This window comes from Grus americana, chromosome 5 (genome assembly GCF_028858705.1).
Source record: "Grus americana isolate bGruAme1 chromosome 5, bGruAme1.mat, whole genome shotgun sequence".
Taxonomy (NCBI): domain Eukaryota; kingdom Metazoa; phylum Chordata; class Aves; order Gruiformes; family Gruidae; genus Grus; species Grus americana.
In genome coordinates, this window is record NC_072856.1 from 3,061,865 (window position 1) to 3,079,382 (window position 17,518).

At 38.9% G+C, this 17,518-nt stretch overlaps 1 protein-coding gene across 2 annotated transcripts in view; it reads left to right on the forward strand.

Annotated features, from left to right (window-relative positions):
• Positions 1-17,518, forward strand: part of SHANK2 (SH3 and multiple ankyrin repeat domains 2) — a 359,705-nt gene that overhangs the window by 38,981 nt on the left and 303,206 nt on the right. For both annotated transcript variants that reach the window (XM_054827796.1, XM_054827797.1), the window contains exons 6-9: positions 63-161; positions 6,437-6,656; positions 15,086-15,289; positions 17,032-17,103. In XM_054827796.1, coding sequence (XP_054683771.1) covers positions 136-161; positions 6,437-6,656; positions 15,086-15,289; positions 17,032-17,103 — 522 coding nt within the window. In that variant the 5' untranslated portion in view covers positions 63-135. The remainder of the gene's footprint in view (positions 1-62; positions 162-6,436; positions 6,657-15,085; positions 15,290-17,031; positions 17,104-17,518) is intronic.

The following is a 17,518-nucleotide window of genomic DNA, read 5'->3' on the forward strand; positions in this document are numbered from 1 at the left end:
TGCAGGACAACAGATTAACTTTCTTAGAGCCTTGATACATGTCATCGTTCTTTATTTTTCAGTCTCCAAAACTACATCTATACTTCTAAATAAAATTGGACCGGGAGGTGTTCCCTGACCCTGAGGCCATGTGGCATGAAGCGGACCTTGCTGATCCTTGGGTATCTTCTGAGCTCCTGAGCCCCGAGAAAGTATTCTTTGTGATTTTGCCTTGTGAAGTCAGCGTCTGCAATAGCACATGGGCTGCGTTGCAGTGCAGCAGGGAAACGTTTCAGTAGCGTGAAAGCCTGCAGAGATCGGAGAGTGCTGAGCTTGGTAGCACCTCGTCTGTGTGTCCTGTATGCCAGGGCCATTGCCTGGCACTGATCAAGGGAGCACCCTTGGGAGCACCCCAAGGGAGCCGTGCTTCCTTTTGCTGCCTGGCTGCTCTTTTTCCTAGCAGGATAAAGATAGCCTTGGAGACTGTGCTGGCCTTTTTGCAGAAGGTCCCCAGGGCTGGAGCCTGACCAGCACAGGTTCATGTGGTGTCCCATCAATGCCAAAGCTGCCTTCTCATCTGGTGGGCCTGGGAGAACAGGGGGAGCTCCAAGTGCCTCATTTCCCCTGAGATTTTGCTATGGGCTGGGCTAGCACTCCTTGTGCATGTTGTGTTTTCCTTTCTGCAGGTGTATTCTTGTAGGTTTTGCATTTGGCTGGATGAATTTTGTATTAGTGGGTTTCAGTAAGCTGTCCTGTTCAGAGTTATGGTATTTTGGTACTAATAATCAAGAGATTTTCATCGGAGTTAATCAGATGGCCATGTTTATGTAGTTCTTGCCTGTCACTTAGGCGGCGGTGTCTCAGATTTACTTTACGCTGACAAGCATTAATACTGCCTTTGGAAAAAGTGATTCTGCCCTTTTTGTGCCTTGGCTGTTTGCTTCTGGCCCTCTGCCATCTTCCTCCTGCTGCTTATGCAAACATTTGCATAGTGATCCAGTTGAGAGATGTGATGGATGCTGAAACTAACTTCCCAAAACAAAAAAAGCTGGTGTTTAACCTGGATCAATGCTTTGTTCTGCTTCACTGTTCATGTTAGTGCAGAGATTAAAGCAATCTAGGGGCAAGAGTGGAGTAGTCAGGGAAGCGAGGGAGGGTGCAATGTCAGTTATTGCCAGCTTTAAAGTAAGAGTGCAAAGTGGAGATTGAATCCATCAAATTACAAATTGCCCATTGGAATCAGTCTTCAATTCAGATTTTCTTCTACGCGACCTTTTCCGCAGAACTGTGGAGAGGTGTGAAATGCGTGGCGTGTCGGGATTGTACCCCCCCCATCTTCAGTTCTGTCTGAAACACATTTTTGTTTTAATATTAATATAATTAGAAAAGGCAATGCTTGATCTTCTCCAGCATTCTAATGTAGTAACTTGGTGAGCTGGTTCTTGAGCTGATATATATAATCCCGAATAAAGCTGCAGAATCCAAGCATTAGGAGCTCTGGCAGGTTTTACTTAGATGGAAATCCCTTACCTGAATAGTTTTTCTTCAGAGTTAATTATTAAATACCTCTTTCTAGCAGTTGCTGTTATTCTAACAGTAAACTTTTCTCACAGTCTGGTTAATGCCATTACTCAACCCGTAACAATGCCGACTCTGTATCTGAGATATTCCCACAGGTACATTTTTAACTTGTCTGACAATAGCAGTCTAGAGGACTTCTCCCTGAAGGCAACAGGACTGTTATTGTGCAAATGAATGTTTATATAAAAATAGATTGTTCTTATCATGATTAGGAGCCAGTGACCCTTGAATTTGAAACCTTGCTCTGAGATGTAGCCTTGTTGGCCTTGGACAAGACATTTGATGTGTGCACCTCAGCTGTATTTAGAGAGGAGAACTAGTAACTATTGTGATTAGTCTGAACTGGCCACTGGTGTGAGACCCTAGCCTATGTTCACATGGCAACAAAACCAAAATCTCAGAGGTCGGGGAAGGAAGGATTGCATCCTTTAATGTCCTTTAATGTGTTTTCCCTACCAAAAGTTAGTCTCGCTGTTAGGGGTACGTTTCCTTCTCTCTCGCTGTATGTTAGTCTTGCCCACTGCAGAAACCCGGGGCAGCCTTCGCTGCAGCTGCAGTATTGTTCTGCTCCCGCCGGAGAAACTCTTGCTGTGACGATAGCTGGAGAAGGACCGCGGAGGAGCAGGATCTCTGTGCACCTAGCTGTTAGCTTCTGGTACTTGTCAGACGTATTATCGACTATTGTGTTTGCTCCAGGCATACTGGACAAACACACCTGCACTCGCTGTATTTGCTGGTGCTGTTGTCGGATACAATAGGGAGGGCACTTTGTATGGGATGGATCCTTTAAAATGGGTTTTTGTGTGTGTTTGTATCATCATGTTTCATATTTACCAACGTGAAACTAGATAGGAGGGTTTGTTACGTTGCAGGATAAACAAAATTGTGCATACCCATAATTAAGTTGAAGATTTTAAAATACGATTTTTGTACTGGGCAAGTGTGTTGTGTATCTTATAATACTTCTGTGTTTAATGAAGATATCCTGTCCAATATGTGTCCGTATCAATGATATTTTAATCCCTTTAGTAAATACCAAGTTTCTAATATTTAAGATAGTTAAAAATAAATTTAAACATATATATTCAATAAATTCTTTTCATATGATGCTTAACAACCATAAGGCTCCAAAAAGATGGATCAGTCTGTTGCTGCTTTTGCTTTTTTCCCCCCGCTGTGTCAGTTTGCACTCACTGGAGCACGCTGTTCAGATAGAGAGCGAGCGAGCTCTGGGAGTTGAATTTCTTGCCTTTTGATAATCTGTGCACTGTTTCAGTTCCAGTCATTTATAATGTGCTCTTAGTATTTGTGTGTGGGGTTTTTTTGTTTGCTTTGTTTATTTTTTTTAAGAAAAAGGCAGTTAGATGGTCACGCTGCTTGCCCATGGTGTTTTTTAATTTATTCATAGGCTGTTTTCAACTCACTCTTAATGGCAGGGTGGTAAAAAAATACCAGTATAAGAAATTCCTGCAGTTTTGTGAAAGTTTCTGGCTGGATAGAGAAAAAAATAAATCTCAAAATAGCATCTGTGAGGGGAAGGCAGCAATCTGAGCTCAACTTATTTCATCTGGCCTCTTGGCCTGAGAAACGTAACCTGGCAATAGCCATAGAAGCAGAGTAAACATCACGATGCTCCCGCAGCGCTAAAGGGCAAGGTGCTGAGGGAAAGGCACAATAAGAAGGGTAAGCCTATAGCCATCCTTTTAGTCTTTCATCTTCCAGCTGTTTTGCAGCCTTCCCGTGTCAGAAGTGGTGTTTAACCAGCTGGAGCTCGTGCTCGCTTTGTTCAGCCAGCGGTTAGGGGATGTGCAGGGGCCAGGGAAGGAGAGCGCCTGGGACCGGGACACATTGGGACCTCAAGGTACAGGAGTCAAATGCAGGCAGAGGACCTGAGGTGAAGCAAAGGCTGTTGTGGTGGTAGTTTCCGTTGTGAGTTTACTTCCATTGGAAATCTGTTTTTATTTGTTTATAGAGAAATTTTTCATCACTCAGCACTTCTCTGTACCGAAAACTGATGTATAACAGTGCTATAAAATACAATCAGCTTAACTATTGGAAGCGTTTAACTATCTGTTGCATTTTTAAGAAAATAAAAGAAGACATCCCAGACAGTCATGTCAGCAAAAACTAATCCATATTTTAGCTATATAACATCCTTTTGAACCAATGAATTGCCAGCTGGGAATTAGGAACCTGGAATGCTATATTTTCTTCTGCTCTACAAGCCTAGGTAAGCCAGGCAACCTGACTTACTTTTCCTGAGGTAATAGTTTTGCTTGTGGAAAAGTCTTTGGAAAATCACCGGGACAAAACTGATACAGTTCCTAAAAGATAACAGCTTCCCTGTGGGAGCTATGATCATGAGCATCTCTGGTGAACAAATGGTGGTATCTTCCATTTCCACACAACTTAAGAGCCAAACCACCAAATTGGCCTAAGGTGTCTGTAGATTTAGGGTGACATGCTTGACCTCTGCTCCCTGGCAGGATCTGCCCTGCACTGGGACCTGTACTGATATAGTTTTTCCAGTGGTTAGAGTGTCTTGTTTACAAAAGACATTTATATGATCTGCTTCTCCGTAGCACTGGTAGGGCATAGGTTCTGTTCTTTTTGCCCCTGTAGATACATTCTTTCATTATCCTTTCCATGGCTACTGGTGCATCTTTTTAAAATCTGTATTCCAGAAAATTAGATGACTTGTGCCTTGTTGATGAGTCTCCACGGAGTTCCTTGTCCCACTGTTTATTAAACTTAAGTGCTTGATACCTGGGAGTTGGTTCTTCAGCTTGTGATTTCCCTTTGTTATTCCATAATGAGATATTTCTGGGTAGTTTTTGCATGAAAATTCACTTGCCAAAACCTCAGGAAGTTTTTTTTCCTAATTCAACTCTTTATTTGTATGCTGTATAATTGCAGTTTACTGCTCTCTATCAGAAGCGCTGAATCCATTGCCCTGGAATATATTGCGCTCTCAAATGGCTTTAGGGAGAGACAAACCGCGTGATGGTCTTAACATCTTTTTCCTCACGCTCGCTGGCCTATACCTCTTATGATCTTAAATACTGTGTATCGACCTACTACATTTTGGCTTCATGTAATTTAGCATCGGTAGATAAATAAGGAGGCCATTGAAATGTTTATGCTTTTTATTGACTTAAGGTGCGTTGGAGAGCAGCATTAATCTACAGTTCAGTGAAGCAGTAAGAAAATGAAATACTCCCTCAAGAGTTTTCTTTTGTAAATAGAGCCTTGCATTAAGCTGCTGCGAACTGGCATGCTTTCAGATTTTTGAATGCACTGTTTTTGTCTTCATTAGTAATTATAGCTGAGGGTAATAACACTGGAATTGTCCTTCATCAGAAATAACAATAAGACTTGATGATGTGGGTATGTGATGTGCTTTGGAAATGCTTGCCCTTGACCTCAAGCTTTAGGCCTGCCTCACCACTGCCTGTCCTCTGGTGTAAACGCCGGCTCCAACATATGGTCACCTTAAAATGCTAAATTAGAGCGGTAGCCTTTTATGCTTGCTCTATAATCGTTGTGGTATAAATGACCGGACAACAAAGAGGAATGAGTAATCTGGCTGTGATATTTAGTTGGCTCAAACTAAATTGTGAAACACAGTGGTAAAAGATGTTCTCTTAGTCCCTGCTGTTGTTTGACTGTATTTACTTTGGGGGATCCAACTGTGAGACTGTTATAGAAAACATATATTTGGATATCTCAGTACAGTCACCTGCTATACGTGTGACCTTGGTAAAGTCAGTTCAACCTTCTATACTTTACTTTTGCTTTAATTTCTTTTTTAATGTGGGCTGACAGTGGAATTGGTTGGGGTTTTTTTGTTTTTTCTTTTAATGGAGAAATTTTTTTTTATTAAAAACCAGAGAAGTTGTCTTGGGAGGTTTCTTATGGGAAATATGAAAAATAATGTTTACATTTCTCTGGCTTCTGAAAAAGTATCTGGTTACCAAGCACTGCAAAGTTTATGGTGGTATTTTCGGTTTTTTCCACTGCACACATTTCTTCCCCATTTTTCCATAGAAGAATAACTTTCATTTCCTGGAGAAGCTTTTAGTTTGTGGGACAAAATAAAGTCTTTTGCTACTGTAGTTGGAAAAACCCAGAAGGAAAATGTTCTGTTGTTCTTACTGTGAGACCTCTGAACACAAATATCCTAACTTTGGAATAAACATTACTTTCATTTTAGCGTCATCTATACCACAGATTAAAAATGTTTCTAAAATGTGTATTTGAGTATGTGTAATAGACAGATTTTGGTAGTGCGGATATTAAAGGATGTTGTGTGAGCCGCAAACCATGAAGCAGCATCTGCATCTGTCTGGCTCCCTGTAGCATTTAGGTTTTTGGTTGATTCTGCTATTTGAAAATACTGTCTTTTATTGAAGCGTTACCTGTACAGTTTCTCAATATGCAAGATGATGTTACTTTAGCACCTATATTAATTTCCTGAAATGTCTTTTTGCACTGGGAGAAGCAGGCTTCAAAGCCAGCTCTAGTTCTAAGTACAGTTTACAGCAGTGCTATTTAGCAGAGAACCTGGTAATTATGCTGGGTTTTTCTGGATCCTTTGGGAGGTTGGGTGTGCCTGGGAAGAAAGGTCATCTTCTCTTTTATTACTCTTTTTTCCTTCTCCTGTCCTTCTTCCTCTTCTGTAGTAAATTGGTAGCCAGATTTATTTCCATTACACTCTGCGTACCACATAAATTACAGGATGAAATAAAAGGAGGATAAAGCATATAACTTTGTTGTTCAATGCATGTTACTTCCAAGAAAACAAAACTTGTAGCTGATTAATTTTTAAGACTTTAACTATAACTTATCTTTTTCTCTTTCTTCTTTGTATTGGCAGGATAAAAAGCTTGAACATGCCTCGTAGCCCAACATCAAGTGAAGATGAAATGGCACAAAGCTTTTCCGACTATTCTGTTGAATCTGAATCAGACAGCTCCAAAGAAGAAACTATTTATGACACAATTAGAGCAACTGCAGAAAAGCCAAGCAGCAGAATGGAAGACAGTCAGAGCAACACATTAGTGATTCGAATTATAATACCTGATCTGCAACAAACGGTAAGGGATATTGCATTGCGATTTAAAAAAAACCCAAACAATTAAATGATTAGCTTTGCTGGCTTCAATCTGCGGTTGATCTATTCTATTCTCTTACAATCTTTTAACAAATGACATGCAAAATTTATGTCGTTTTCTTTTAATGTCTACAGTTTTTACCCCAGTGGTTTGTCTGACTGATTGCCTAAACTAAAGACACTATCCTATCCAAGATTTGGTATGTTAACTTGATGGAAGGTGTGATCATAAAGCAAAATATCTGTCTGATCTGCATTCAGAGGTGTTTGGGTAGAAGAAAGAATTAGGCATCTAAAACTCATCAGAAGATGAGGGTGAACCCCAAAATTACACATTGTCTCTACAAAAGCCTCGTACATATATAATCCCATTGTCTTCTCTAGTTTCTGTTTTCATGAGATCGTTTGTGATTGACAGTAGACCGAGGTCTAGCAGGAGGTCATCAAATTCTCTCTCTCTCCCTACCATATTAGTTGCCTTTCTCTGTCATCCTCCCACGAAAAGATATCCTTGTTAGATAGCTGGTGACTTTTAGAGCATAAAGATGAGGAAAGAGAAGCACAAATAAACCTTTTCTTCCTCCTTTGCTGCTATGCCTTTGCTACATAGTGGTGTTTCTCAGACTTCCACCCAGAGAAATCAATATACTCTGGAGGAAGAATAAAGCATGGCTTCATACTGTTCCGCAGTTTTTACAATGACATGAAGTCACTATTTTATTCTCTCCCACCTCCTCACCACTTATACTGGAAGCATATCAGAGAGCATAAAAACCTTTTCTGATTTTCCTGGAGAAGTCATTTGCAAGATAACTCGTGGGCCTACAGCCATATCTCACGTGCCTAAGTCTATTGGATGAAAATAGAGACTTTTCAACAAAAGATTTAATCTCTCACATTTTACAGAAAGAATTGAACAGACTTTTAATTTGTTAAGAAATGTCTGATAAATTGAGCAAATGAGAATAAAAGTTATTATTTTTTTAATTTAAAAAAAAAAATCTTGGCTGTTCCTGACATTAGAAATCTACAGTCCAAATTCCTCACTCTGTCTCACAAAGAACTACTAAGTTGTGTTTCTTTTATGGTTGAATGTGTAAAATTCAATGTCTGGAATGTTGGGAGTTGGAAAAGTTTGTTGTTGTAACTTTTGTAAGTAAAAGAATCATTGTCCTCCACATATGCTATGATAGGAATAACAATCTCATTCTGAAGACAGTCTTGGGAGTGAGTTACTGATTCCATCTAGAACCACAACCTGTCCAAGTTTATGATTAATTATCTAAATTACCCTGGGCCTCCTTGAATGCCATTGTTGTTTTTTTCAGTTGATGGTAGGCATCAGACTTTTTTTCATTTCAAAGATGGTTATAAAAACACATTCTTTTTATGGATGTGTGCTACATACATCACTCTGTGCTGACATTTAAGATCTACATCATACTGTGCTGCCATTGAAGATCTATCTCAGATGAAATTATTCCTTTCTTTTTAATTAAGTTCATTTTTAGAATGATAGAGATGGCTTGTCTCCATGCTGACAGGGAAGAGCTGTTTTGACAGTGTGGCCTCAGGTGTGGTTGCAGAGCTCTTTTTTTAAAGCCCAATCTACACAGCGCTGCAGAAATGCATAGAAATCTGTGTTGGAGTTAGGAGCATTATCTCTTAAATTCTTGTACTTAAAAATTCTTTTCGATGAGGATTTCTGCTGAAATTACAGTACCACTCCATTAGTTTGTGGTGCGAGATTAACCTCTATGAAGAGGAAGTGGTGTGGGACCCGAGCTGGCTGGGAAGGCTTCAGAGGGCAGAGCAGGGCTGAGGCTGCTATGAGCCACACATGGGATTTTTATTAAATCTTGGCTGAAGCAGTCATCACGTTGGGTCTTTCATTTCAGTATTGATTGAAATACTGAAATCCACTGTTGTACATCTTAAATTTGAAAGGATTTTGCCTGTAGGGAAGTCCTCTGTTAAGACAAGCTCTGACTTGACATGGTTAGGATTTTATTGATGATCCTACCAGCTTGCTATATCTTTGACTGTGTTCAGTGCTCAATGAGTAGATCCAGCAAAATGGAAATATTAGCTTTACTTGCCAGGTTTACTCTGCTGTTAAAAGCAGAGAGATGTTGACCTCCTAAAGCCCTCTTATTACTCTACTTTTTAGACCAATAATAAGTTATTTATTGACACTATTGAAACAATAATTTTTTTAAAATTCATTTTGTGCAGGAAATGAAATAAAGCAAAATGTAATTTCAGTTTTGTGTTTCATTTGTTCATTTTTATTGCTTTATTTTCTGCAGTTTTTTCCTTTTCAATAAACTCTTAATGAAAAGTAACTCAAATGTTTTAAACAGTTCTATAGCAGATGATCTATTTCTGATTTAATTTATCAGCCCACAAGCTCTTGTACAGAAAAGTGAAATCTGCATTCAGGTTTGCAAACAGGAAGACTGATAGCTTAAACGTAGTGTAGCAAAGTTTGGAGAAGATCATTGTTCACGAGCTGTATTATAGCTACAAGCCAAATCCAACGTACACCTCATTCGCTGTATAATTATAATTAATTTAACATAAGAGGTGTTTAAAATTAGTCTGTTTAATCAAAGGAGCATGAAATGACATCATTTAGTTTTATGTTTTTATTCTTTATTGTTTTTTAGAAAGTATGATTGATCAAGAATATATTTGTTTAAAAGAAGGCAAGTTTAGGGTTTTATCTAAAACTCAAGCCACTGGGAAGTTTTAAACCCATAGCTAAACTCACTAGGACTAAAACTGCTCATCTGCAGTGACTGTGGTGTAAATCACCTTTATTTCATTGCACGAATGAGATAAGCACCAAGCATCATAAGTAGGATGTGCTGCTATAGAAAACTTTATAAGTGATCACCCATTGTAGGAAATCTGTCTCATTGCCCTTTTATTCTCATTTGAAACTAAAGGTAATGTAAACCTTGACAAGTTCACCCGAAACTCTTATGAAGACCTACTTTTCAGTTCTTACATCGATTCTTTTTTGTCTCCTTTTCAGTTCAGATGGTGATCCAATGTATTGAAACAATACTTTGTAGAAAGAGTAATTTCTTATTGCTTTTGTGCATCATCTGTATTCAAGTAAGTGTCATCCTTAGCACAGAAGGGTGGAGAATATTTAAATGAGTGACTGAAAGATTTCCTGAGCTCAATGAAAATTAGTGAGGGAATGGAGAACATAGAAAGCCCTCTGTACTCTCAAACATATGTGCATAGGAGAGTGGGTAAAAAAACCCCTATATTATCTGGCATTTAAACCAGGAGGCTCAGCTTTAGTAGATCCTTTATGGAGGCAGGACACGGGTGTAACCTCTTTTGACCAGAGGCTTATTTGTGGTGCATCCAGCCCAGAGGGCTCTGGCTTGAGGATGACCCCTACTACTTGAGATGGAAATGACAGTAACTGACTAGCTCCTCCTCTCTTTGCTATAGCGGTGTGGGGTTTCTGGGCAGTTTAGGCAGTATTCAATTGTGTCTGCCCTTCACGTGAGGATGCTTCATCCCCAGGGCAGCAAAGTTCAGTGTCACCTGCCAGCAGCACTGATCAGTGCAGATCTGCATCTTTCCTCTGTGGTAAGCAAAGCTGGCAGTCAGCAGCCCCCAGCAGTTTGCTGCCCAAGAGGACTGCCTACCTTGTGCCTAAAGGCAACCGTGTCTGTGCATGGCATCAAATGTCTTTTGGACATGGAGAACTGCATGAACTAATGTGTCTGCGGTTTCCTCTATGATGCCTGGCATATCCGATCTCTCCCTGCATCTTTTTGATCTGGATCCAGAGTAGGTCTTCTTGCATCCATTTCCTTTATCAGCCTGCGTAGGAACATATCACAAGTGATTCTGCCTATAACTGGAAGGAGTCTGGTTCTTCTTCAGTAGCTGTTGTCAAGAAAATCTCCTTTGCGTGATATTCTGACGGCGATGTCCAATGTTTTGTGCTTAGAATTGCCCTTTTTCCCAGACTTCAAGAACAGATCTGTCAGCCAATTTTTTTTTATAATGAAAACATCATTTTCTTATCAACACATGGTGGTGGTTCCGCTCTTTTGTTTTATCCTATGCTTAGGTGCTCCCGCTGGGTTATGTTTAAAATCAAAATGCTCAGATTCATATGTTTTATTAAATTCTGATGCTGAGATGGGATTGGGTCTGCTGAAGACTTCTTTGAAACGCTTTCTGCCCATCTGTTTTGCTGCTCCACTTCAGTAATGTGCATTTGCTGACTCCCCCCTCCCCTGTGTTTTGGTTTATTTTTATATTGGACTTTCCATGCAAAATGTTGTTTGATAAATGGCAGTTTGGTAAAGCAATAGCTTAAGTTATAGCTACTTCTTGGTTTCCTCTTCTGCATTGCTTTTTATATTTTTGCATCTTTTCTTATACTTTACTTTTTCCAGTATTCAATGACCTTTAAGATTAAGAATCTTTTCTTGTAGTGCTTTTCTTTCTTAGATAAAACACTTGTTTAGTTTGTGCAGCTTTCATGAAGGTAGGAACCCAGTTGTCACAACTGCAGCTTGAGTCACATTTTTGCTTAAGATGCCCCCATTTTTACTTGTTTCCAGTCTGTACTGCCATCCGCTGCCTCAGATCTATTCCAGGTTTTCCTCTGCAACTTTTCACAAATATTCTGTATCCCATTTTGTGACTGATTGTTCATTGCTCCTTTCTGTTTATAGTTGATCTTCTTTTTATCTTCAGTTTGATGATGGAAACACTGTGAGTGCTGCTGAGATCTGTTCTTATACCCTTCATCTAGACAGGTGATCTGACTTGCCAGCTGATGATGGTACGGCCAGATTTGGTTTCTTTGACCTATCATTTCATGAATTCCATGTTTTCTGAAGGCATTTTTCTGCAAAGAAAGCAGTGCCTCCAAGAATGAAGTTGAACACTGAGCCCAAATCAAAATGAGTGACTTGCTCCACTTTTTTCCATGATACCCAACTCTCATTTGCATTTTCCACTTTTTGTTTGTCACATCTTTAATATTGACATCTTCTATTGAAAGGAATAACTTGTATTTTCGTATTCTGACAATCGCACTTTGGAGGTAGCTGTACAAACCGTTTGTCATGGTTTCTCTGTCGCAATGTAGTTCTGTGTGATTGACAGCTTTGCGAGTCTGATGAAAAAGATGTGTTCGTTGATAGATTTTGAATGGATAAATGTTATTGCTCAGAGATTCTGTATCACGAAAAAAAAAGGGTGGAAAGAATAGATCCCACATCTGCCAGTGCAAAATATCTTTGTTTCATATGTGTGTCTGTACTTCTTTGCCACTAAACTATCCCTATTTTTTTATTATTTTTTTGATAATAAGTCGTTGAAGGTTAGAAAAAGTTGTCCAGCTTTTTTGACTCAGCAATTGTCTCGTTTCCTTGTGGTCCTTCTTATTCTCTTGTTCAGCAGCTGCATCCGAGAGAGTGGTAACAACCTCCCTCTCTATCCTGCCTGGCTTCATGGAAAGCATAAATAATCATTTTTCTCACTAGTTTCGCTTATCCGAATCTAAGAAATATTGGTAGGAAACAGTTGTCTGGTTATTGATTTGCCTTTTACATCATTGATGTAATTCATTATAAATTACCGATGGGAGCAGCATTTATTAAAATAAGCACATTTTTCTTTCTTGTGAATCACAAGAAAAGCTAGGGCTGGGAATAAATTAGCTTGTGAAATTACTAGTTTCAAAATGTTTCCATGTTTATTCTGCCATTGAGGACTCTATAAAATATCGTAGGAATACAATAGTGGTATAGTTATCAGATAACTCAAAACAAGCCTTTGAGCTACTGCACAAAAGGGATTCCTTGCTGCCATTGCAGTCCAGTGAAGGTGGTTAAACTATCATGTCATGTCATTACATGAACAAGCCAGACCTGCGGAAAACGAACTATTTCAGAAGATAAATATCGTGTGTTTCTGATGCAATGTGCATAAACACTACAGAAAGATTTATTTTCCATTGAAATATATTCTGAAGAAATTTGCCAATTTTTCTAATTCTCAAAGATTTGCTAGGTACACCATCATCTGCGATATTCACATGCAATCAAGAGCAGATAGAACACAAGAATAGACTGAACAAAGTTGAACGTGTTGAATTCTCAAGATGCATTTAAAAAAAGCAGACTTAGTTAAACTGCAGCCAGAAGTTATTGTTTTGTATTGTTAAAATCAAAGCAGTTTTGTATGAGTCCAAAAATAATTTGTTTCACATAAGAATTTCATGTAAGAAAGACTCTTTTTTTTAGAGTTGCTGAAAACTGCTGGTGTTTGAATCTGAACTTTATATTGAAGTTTGAATCCCTGTAAGAGTCATGGGGCAAGTGAGGTTCAGAGCTGAAGGAACACAGGGATTTAAAACAGATTGCTGCTAAGTCAGTGCCTTAACTACTGGGCTGTTTGGGAATGAAAATATTGTTTATAATGTTCTTTCTGTCTCCCTGTCTCCTTCCCTCCACCATTTGAAACCCCTCAACTTTTCACAAAACACCTCGAAAAGTAAAATATGTAAGGGGAATGAAAACCGCTTCCTAGCCAACTTTATTTGTGACAGAATCTAATATCTCATTTGATTACATTTTTAGATTTAGGACTTTAAAGGATTAAAGCTCTCTGTTATTTCCTAGACCAAAGCATCACGTGAGCACATTGTGATGAAAGTTTTATCCCTCTTCCCTTACATACCCCAAAATGTCTTCACATCTGTACTTGAGCCATATCTGAAAAAGTGCAGTTTGTGCAGGAACTGATGAAAGACAAACCAAGCGGTAATTTTTGATAATTCATGCCCAGGCGCGGTGGAGCTGGACAGAGCCCAACATTCACGAGCCTACCTCGCTTCCTCAGGCAAACCCTTGTGAGGTGTTATCACAGCAGCTTCAGTGGGACTGCTAGCCCACAATGACAATTAGATGACATCTTGGTATCAGTGTTAGTGATAGTCCTCATATCTGAGGATTAATTCACAGAAACAGAGCCAAACTCCTCAACTTCAGTAGGTCGTGATATTCAAAACCAGCTAGTCATCTCGGCTCTGGTAAAGTGAATATATATGGAGGACTGGTTGACTGTAGTATTTGCTCAGTTAAAAGCAGTTGTAAATTGAAAGTCCTTCATGTCCTGCTTGTACTTTTTACTGTTAAAATGTTTTGCCATGTAATACTGAAACAGTCAAGAAGACATTGTGAACCTATAAAATATTTTGACTTCTGCCTTTGAATATGCTCTTCAAAATTTGGAATTGAAATATTCAAATGAATTTATTTGATTTGTGTATATGAGATCAGAGATTGCTTTCAGATGTATGCAGGGTTTGCCAGGATAAATATATTTAGTTCTAAAAGACAAACTGTAACCATTTTCTTATGGATGGCCTTGCGACTTTAAAAAGATGCCAACAGATAATGCAGAGGTGAGCACTGCAGAAGCAGCAGTGGGTAAAGTTAAAGGAAACACTTCACTCTGTTCTTTAAACATCAATCTTATTTTTACTTCTGTTCTCTTGTCTTTATGTACAATTATAATATGAAGAGTAGCAGAGGTCTTCAGAAGAGGCCTGAAGAGCGGTTATTGACATTATTGCTGTAGCCAGAATGACTGCTACATTCATGGAAATGTACTGATAAAAAAGATATATCCGTTAACATTTTTCTTTGGCCCATGTGCCATCCCTGCATCCTGTGTTGAATGGCCTGGCATGGGGTGAGTCAGCAGCACTGGACGTTCATAATGCACTTCAGAGGCAACAAATGGATTTCTAGGCATTGCCATCTGCTGGTGGCCAATGACTACAGTGTGAGCTACAATTGTGAAATTCCTAAATTTCTTAAATTCCTACATTGAGCTTGGTAAGAAGCAGAGAACTGGAAAGGATTGTCAAGGTTTTCAAGTCTTCTGCTCGTATAGTTCCTCCCATGAACTTACCCTGAGATAAATGTAGATTAAAATGAAGTAGAATTCTTGCCTGAATGCTGGGGTTTTTTTGTGAAATTGTTGCAGATCAGACTGGTTGTCAGAACAGCCTCGAGTGAAGTCAAAGCTTAAACAGCTTGTAACATCCCTATTACTTGGCTTTTCAGACAGGTTTGCTGTGAAGGGTTTCTTTCTCCATAGAGAAGTATATGATCTCTGATATTTGTGGAAGGACTTGAGATGTCCTGTGTTTTCACAGTACTTGTGCATTAGTTATTATAGAGGAATGCACATCTGAAATGTAATTCTGTTGATGTATATTTTGCCATGGAATGTGTAGGTTTATTGTGTATGTGTGGGTATAGTTAGGACATTTGTAAATTTTAGAATGTAAGATACTATTTAAATGTTTTTTTTCATTAATTACATTTTTTTATTAACTTTTCTTTGCAGAAATGCATTAGATTTAACCCAGAAGCTTCAGTGTGGGTTGCAAAGCAACGAATTTTGTGCACTTTGAATCAGAGTTTGAAAGATGTCCTGAATTATGGACTGTTCCAGCCTGCAAGCAATGGTAGAGATGGGAAGTTTTTGGATGAGGAACGACTTCTTAGGGAATACCCACAGCCAGTGAATAAAGGAGTTCCTTCACTTGAGGTATTTTAGATTTAATCTCTGAAACGTTTGTATTCTGATACACACTATTCAGTGGGCTGTATTTGAGGTTTCTACATGCACCTGAACTGCAGCTGGGAAATAGTGATCGGCAAGTCTGAACTTGAACCCTTGCTCACAGAAGTGCTGGCATTTACCTGCTCGGTGAAGCTGTTCCATGTGTTATCCCCAAAGGCTACAAAGAATCAGCCTCCCTGGGAGATTTGATTTTGAAGTTTTCCTCTGCTGAGGATGCAGGAGATGTATCTTATTCTGTGATTTAATAAAGAAATGTAAGGTTCTAGGTTAAGCTTTTGGGTCTCCGATTAGGTTTGCAATAGTAGGGTAGCAGTTGCTGAATAACCAACCTTTGCTTTCTCCCAGAGAGAGCCTTTCCATCTCAGTGAAGCCTTTTTTTTTTTTTAGTTCCCCCCCCATCTCGTTCCCTCCATGTCCTCCTTCAGAGAGCACAGATTTCCTCTGTCTGTCTCCTGGGAAAGCAGTAAGGGAAGAAAAGTGAAGCAGTCACACATAGACACTGGAATTTCCCCCCTGCCCCGTTGCTCGTGCAGAGGCTGTGCAGCTGGGGGATAAACTGGGCAGAACTATTATGGCACTGGGCAGACATGGAGCAGAGCCAGAGCACACTGAAACACAGTATAGCAGGAAACTGGGGCATGAAACTAGTATTTAATTAATTTTGGTATTGCTTGTATGGTGGTACATCAACCACTAATAATCCGCAGTTAATAGACTTACTCCACTATAACACAAATCCAAGAAAAAAGAACCAGGGTCCAGAGAAGGTTTCAAGTCCCAGCTTTTATAGAAGTTTGTTTCAGAGATTCAATCGCTGATGTCCATCTTATAGCCATAAGCAGATTAAATTGCCACTTTATTTTTTTTCTGTCACGTTGTTTCATGAGCGTTCACTGTTTGCAAAATTCTTCTACAGGATTACAGTTCGGGGATTAAAAGTGGTCTTGTGAAAAAACGGTATTAAAGCCTCGTTCAGAAAGTCTCCTTGTCCAACAGACATGCTGCATTCTTTGAATTCTGTCTAGTACGATTAGATAATACTAAATTATAACTAATCCCAGGATTTTTGCCATAGATCTTGCTACTCTGGCCATAAGGTAGCAAACTGTTCAGGGTAAAATGTGAGTGAGTTTCAGCCAAAAAAAAAAGAGGCAATCATCTGAACCTCGTTCACAGGACCAGTCCTGTTAAACATCAGAAGAACTATTCCTGTGTGTAAGTTCTGCCTATGTTGATTAAGGGATTTTTCAGGAATCTTTTTTATTTTTTTTTTAAATTTCAGAAATACTAAGCTGATACATTGAAATATGTATTTTTTTATTTAATATGTCTTCCCAGTTCTTCTTTCTGCCTGAGTCTGTAAATAAAAGTGCACAGATACCCTTAGGGAAAAGCACTTTTCACTGTAATTCTTGCTTATTTATGTAGATTCTAGAGGTTGATCGCATTTGCCATACACCTCCACTGATTTCAGTATATTTATACAAGATACGAATTTTGCTTAAATGAACTGTAAAACTATGATGCCACTATGTTAATCAGAGTGCTGATTATTGGTGAATCTTCAAAATGAAATACTAAGCCTTTTTCAAAAATTTTGCCTAAATCTACATAATCCTGAATGATACTTTCCGGTAAGGTCAGAAAATTACGAGTTTTTAAGCAAAATAGGACATTTAAAATTTATTCTTTTTTTCCTCCCTCAGTTTCGATACAAGAAAAGAGTGTACAAACAGTTCAATCTTGATGAAAAACAGCTGGCCAAGCTTCATACAAAGGTATGCCCAATTTCCTGGAGAAGTTGGCCACTGCCGACTTAGCAAAGCGATGTGTCTGAGAAACTGGAAATGAGTAGGAGTTCATTACCACCTGGGCCAATTGCTGAACAACAAACAGTGTGTGCTTCCAGCACCAACGGATGTGTGAATTGTGATCTGGGAATTTCTCTCGTAGAAGAATTCCCATGATTGACTCTTCCATGTGTATACAAGTAATTTTAAATGAACTTTACTTTGTTAATACAGTGTGCTTTCAGCATGCTGCAAAAATGCTGATCTATGTCTTTAGACGCATTTGCAGGTCAGAAGATTAATAACCAAACACCATCCTAATTTCTTACTGAATAAATCTTTCAGTCATTTTTTTTCCTTAAAACTGTGAAAACCAGAATCTTCTTTCTGTGAACATTATAAA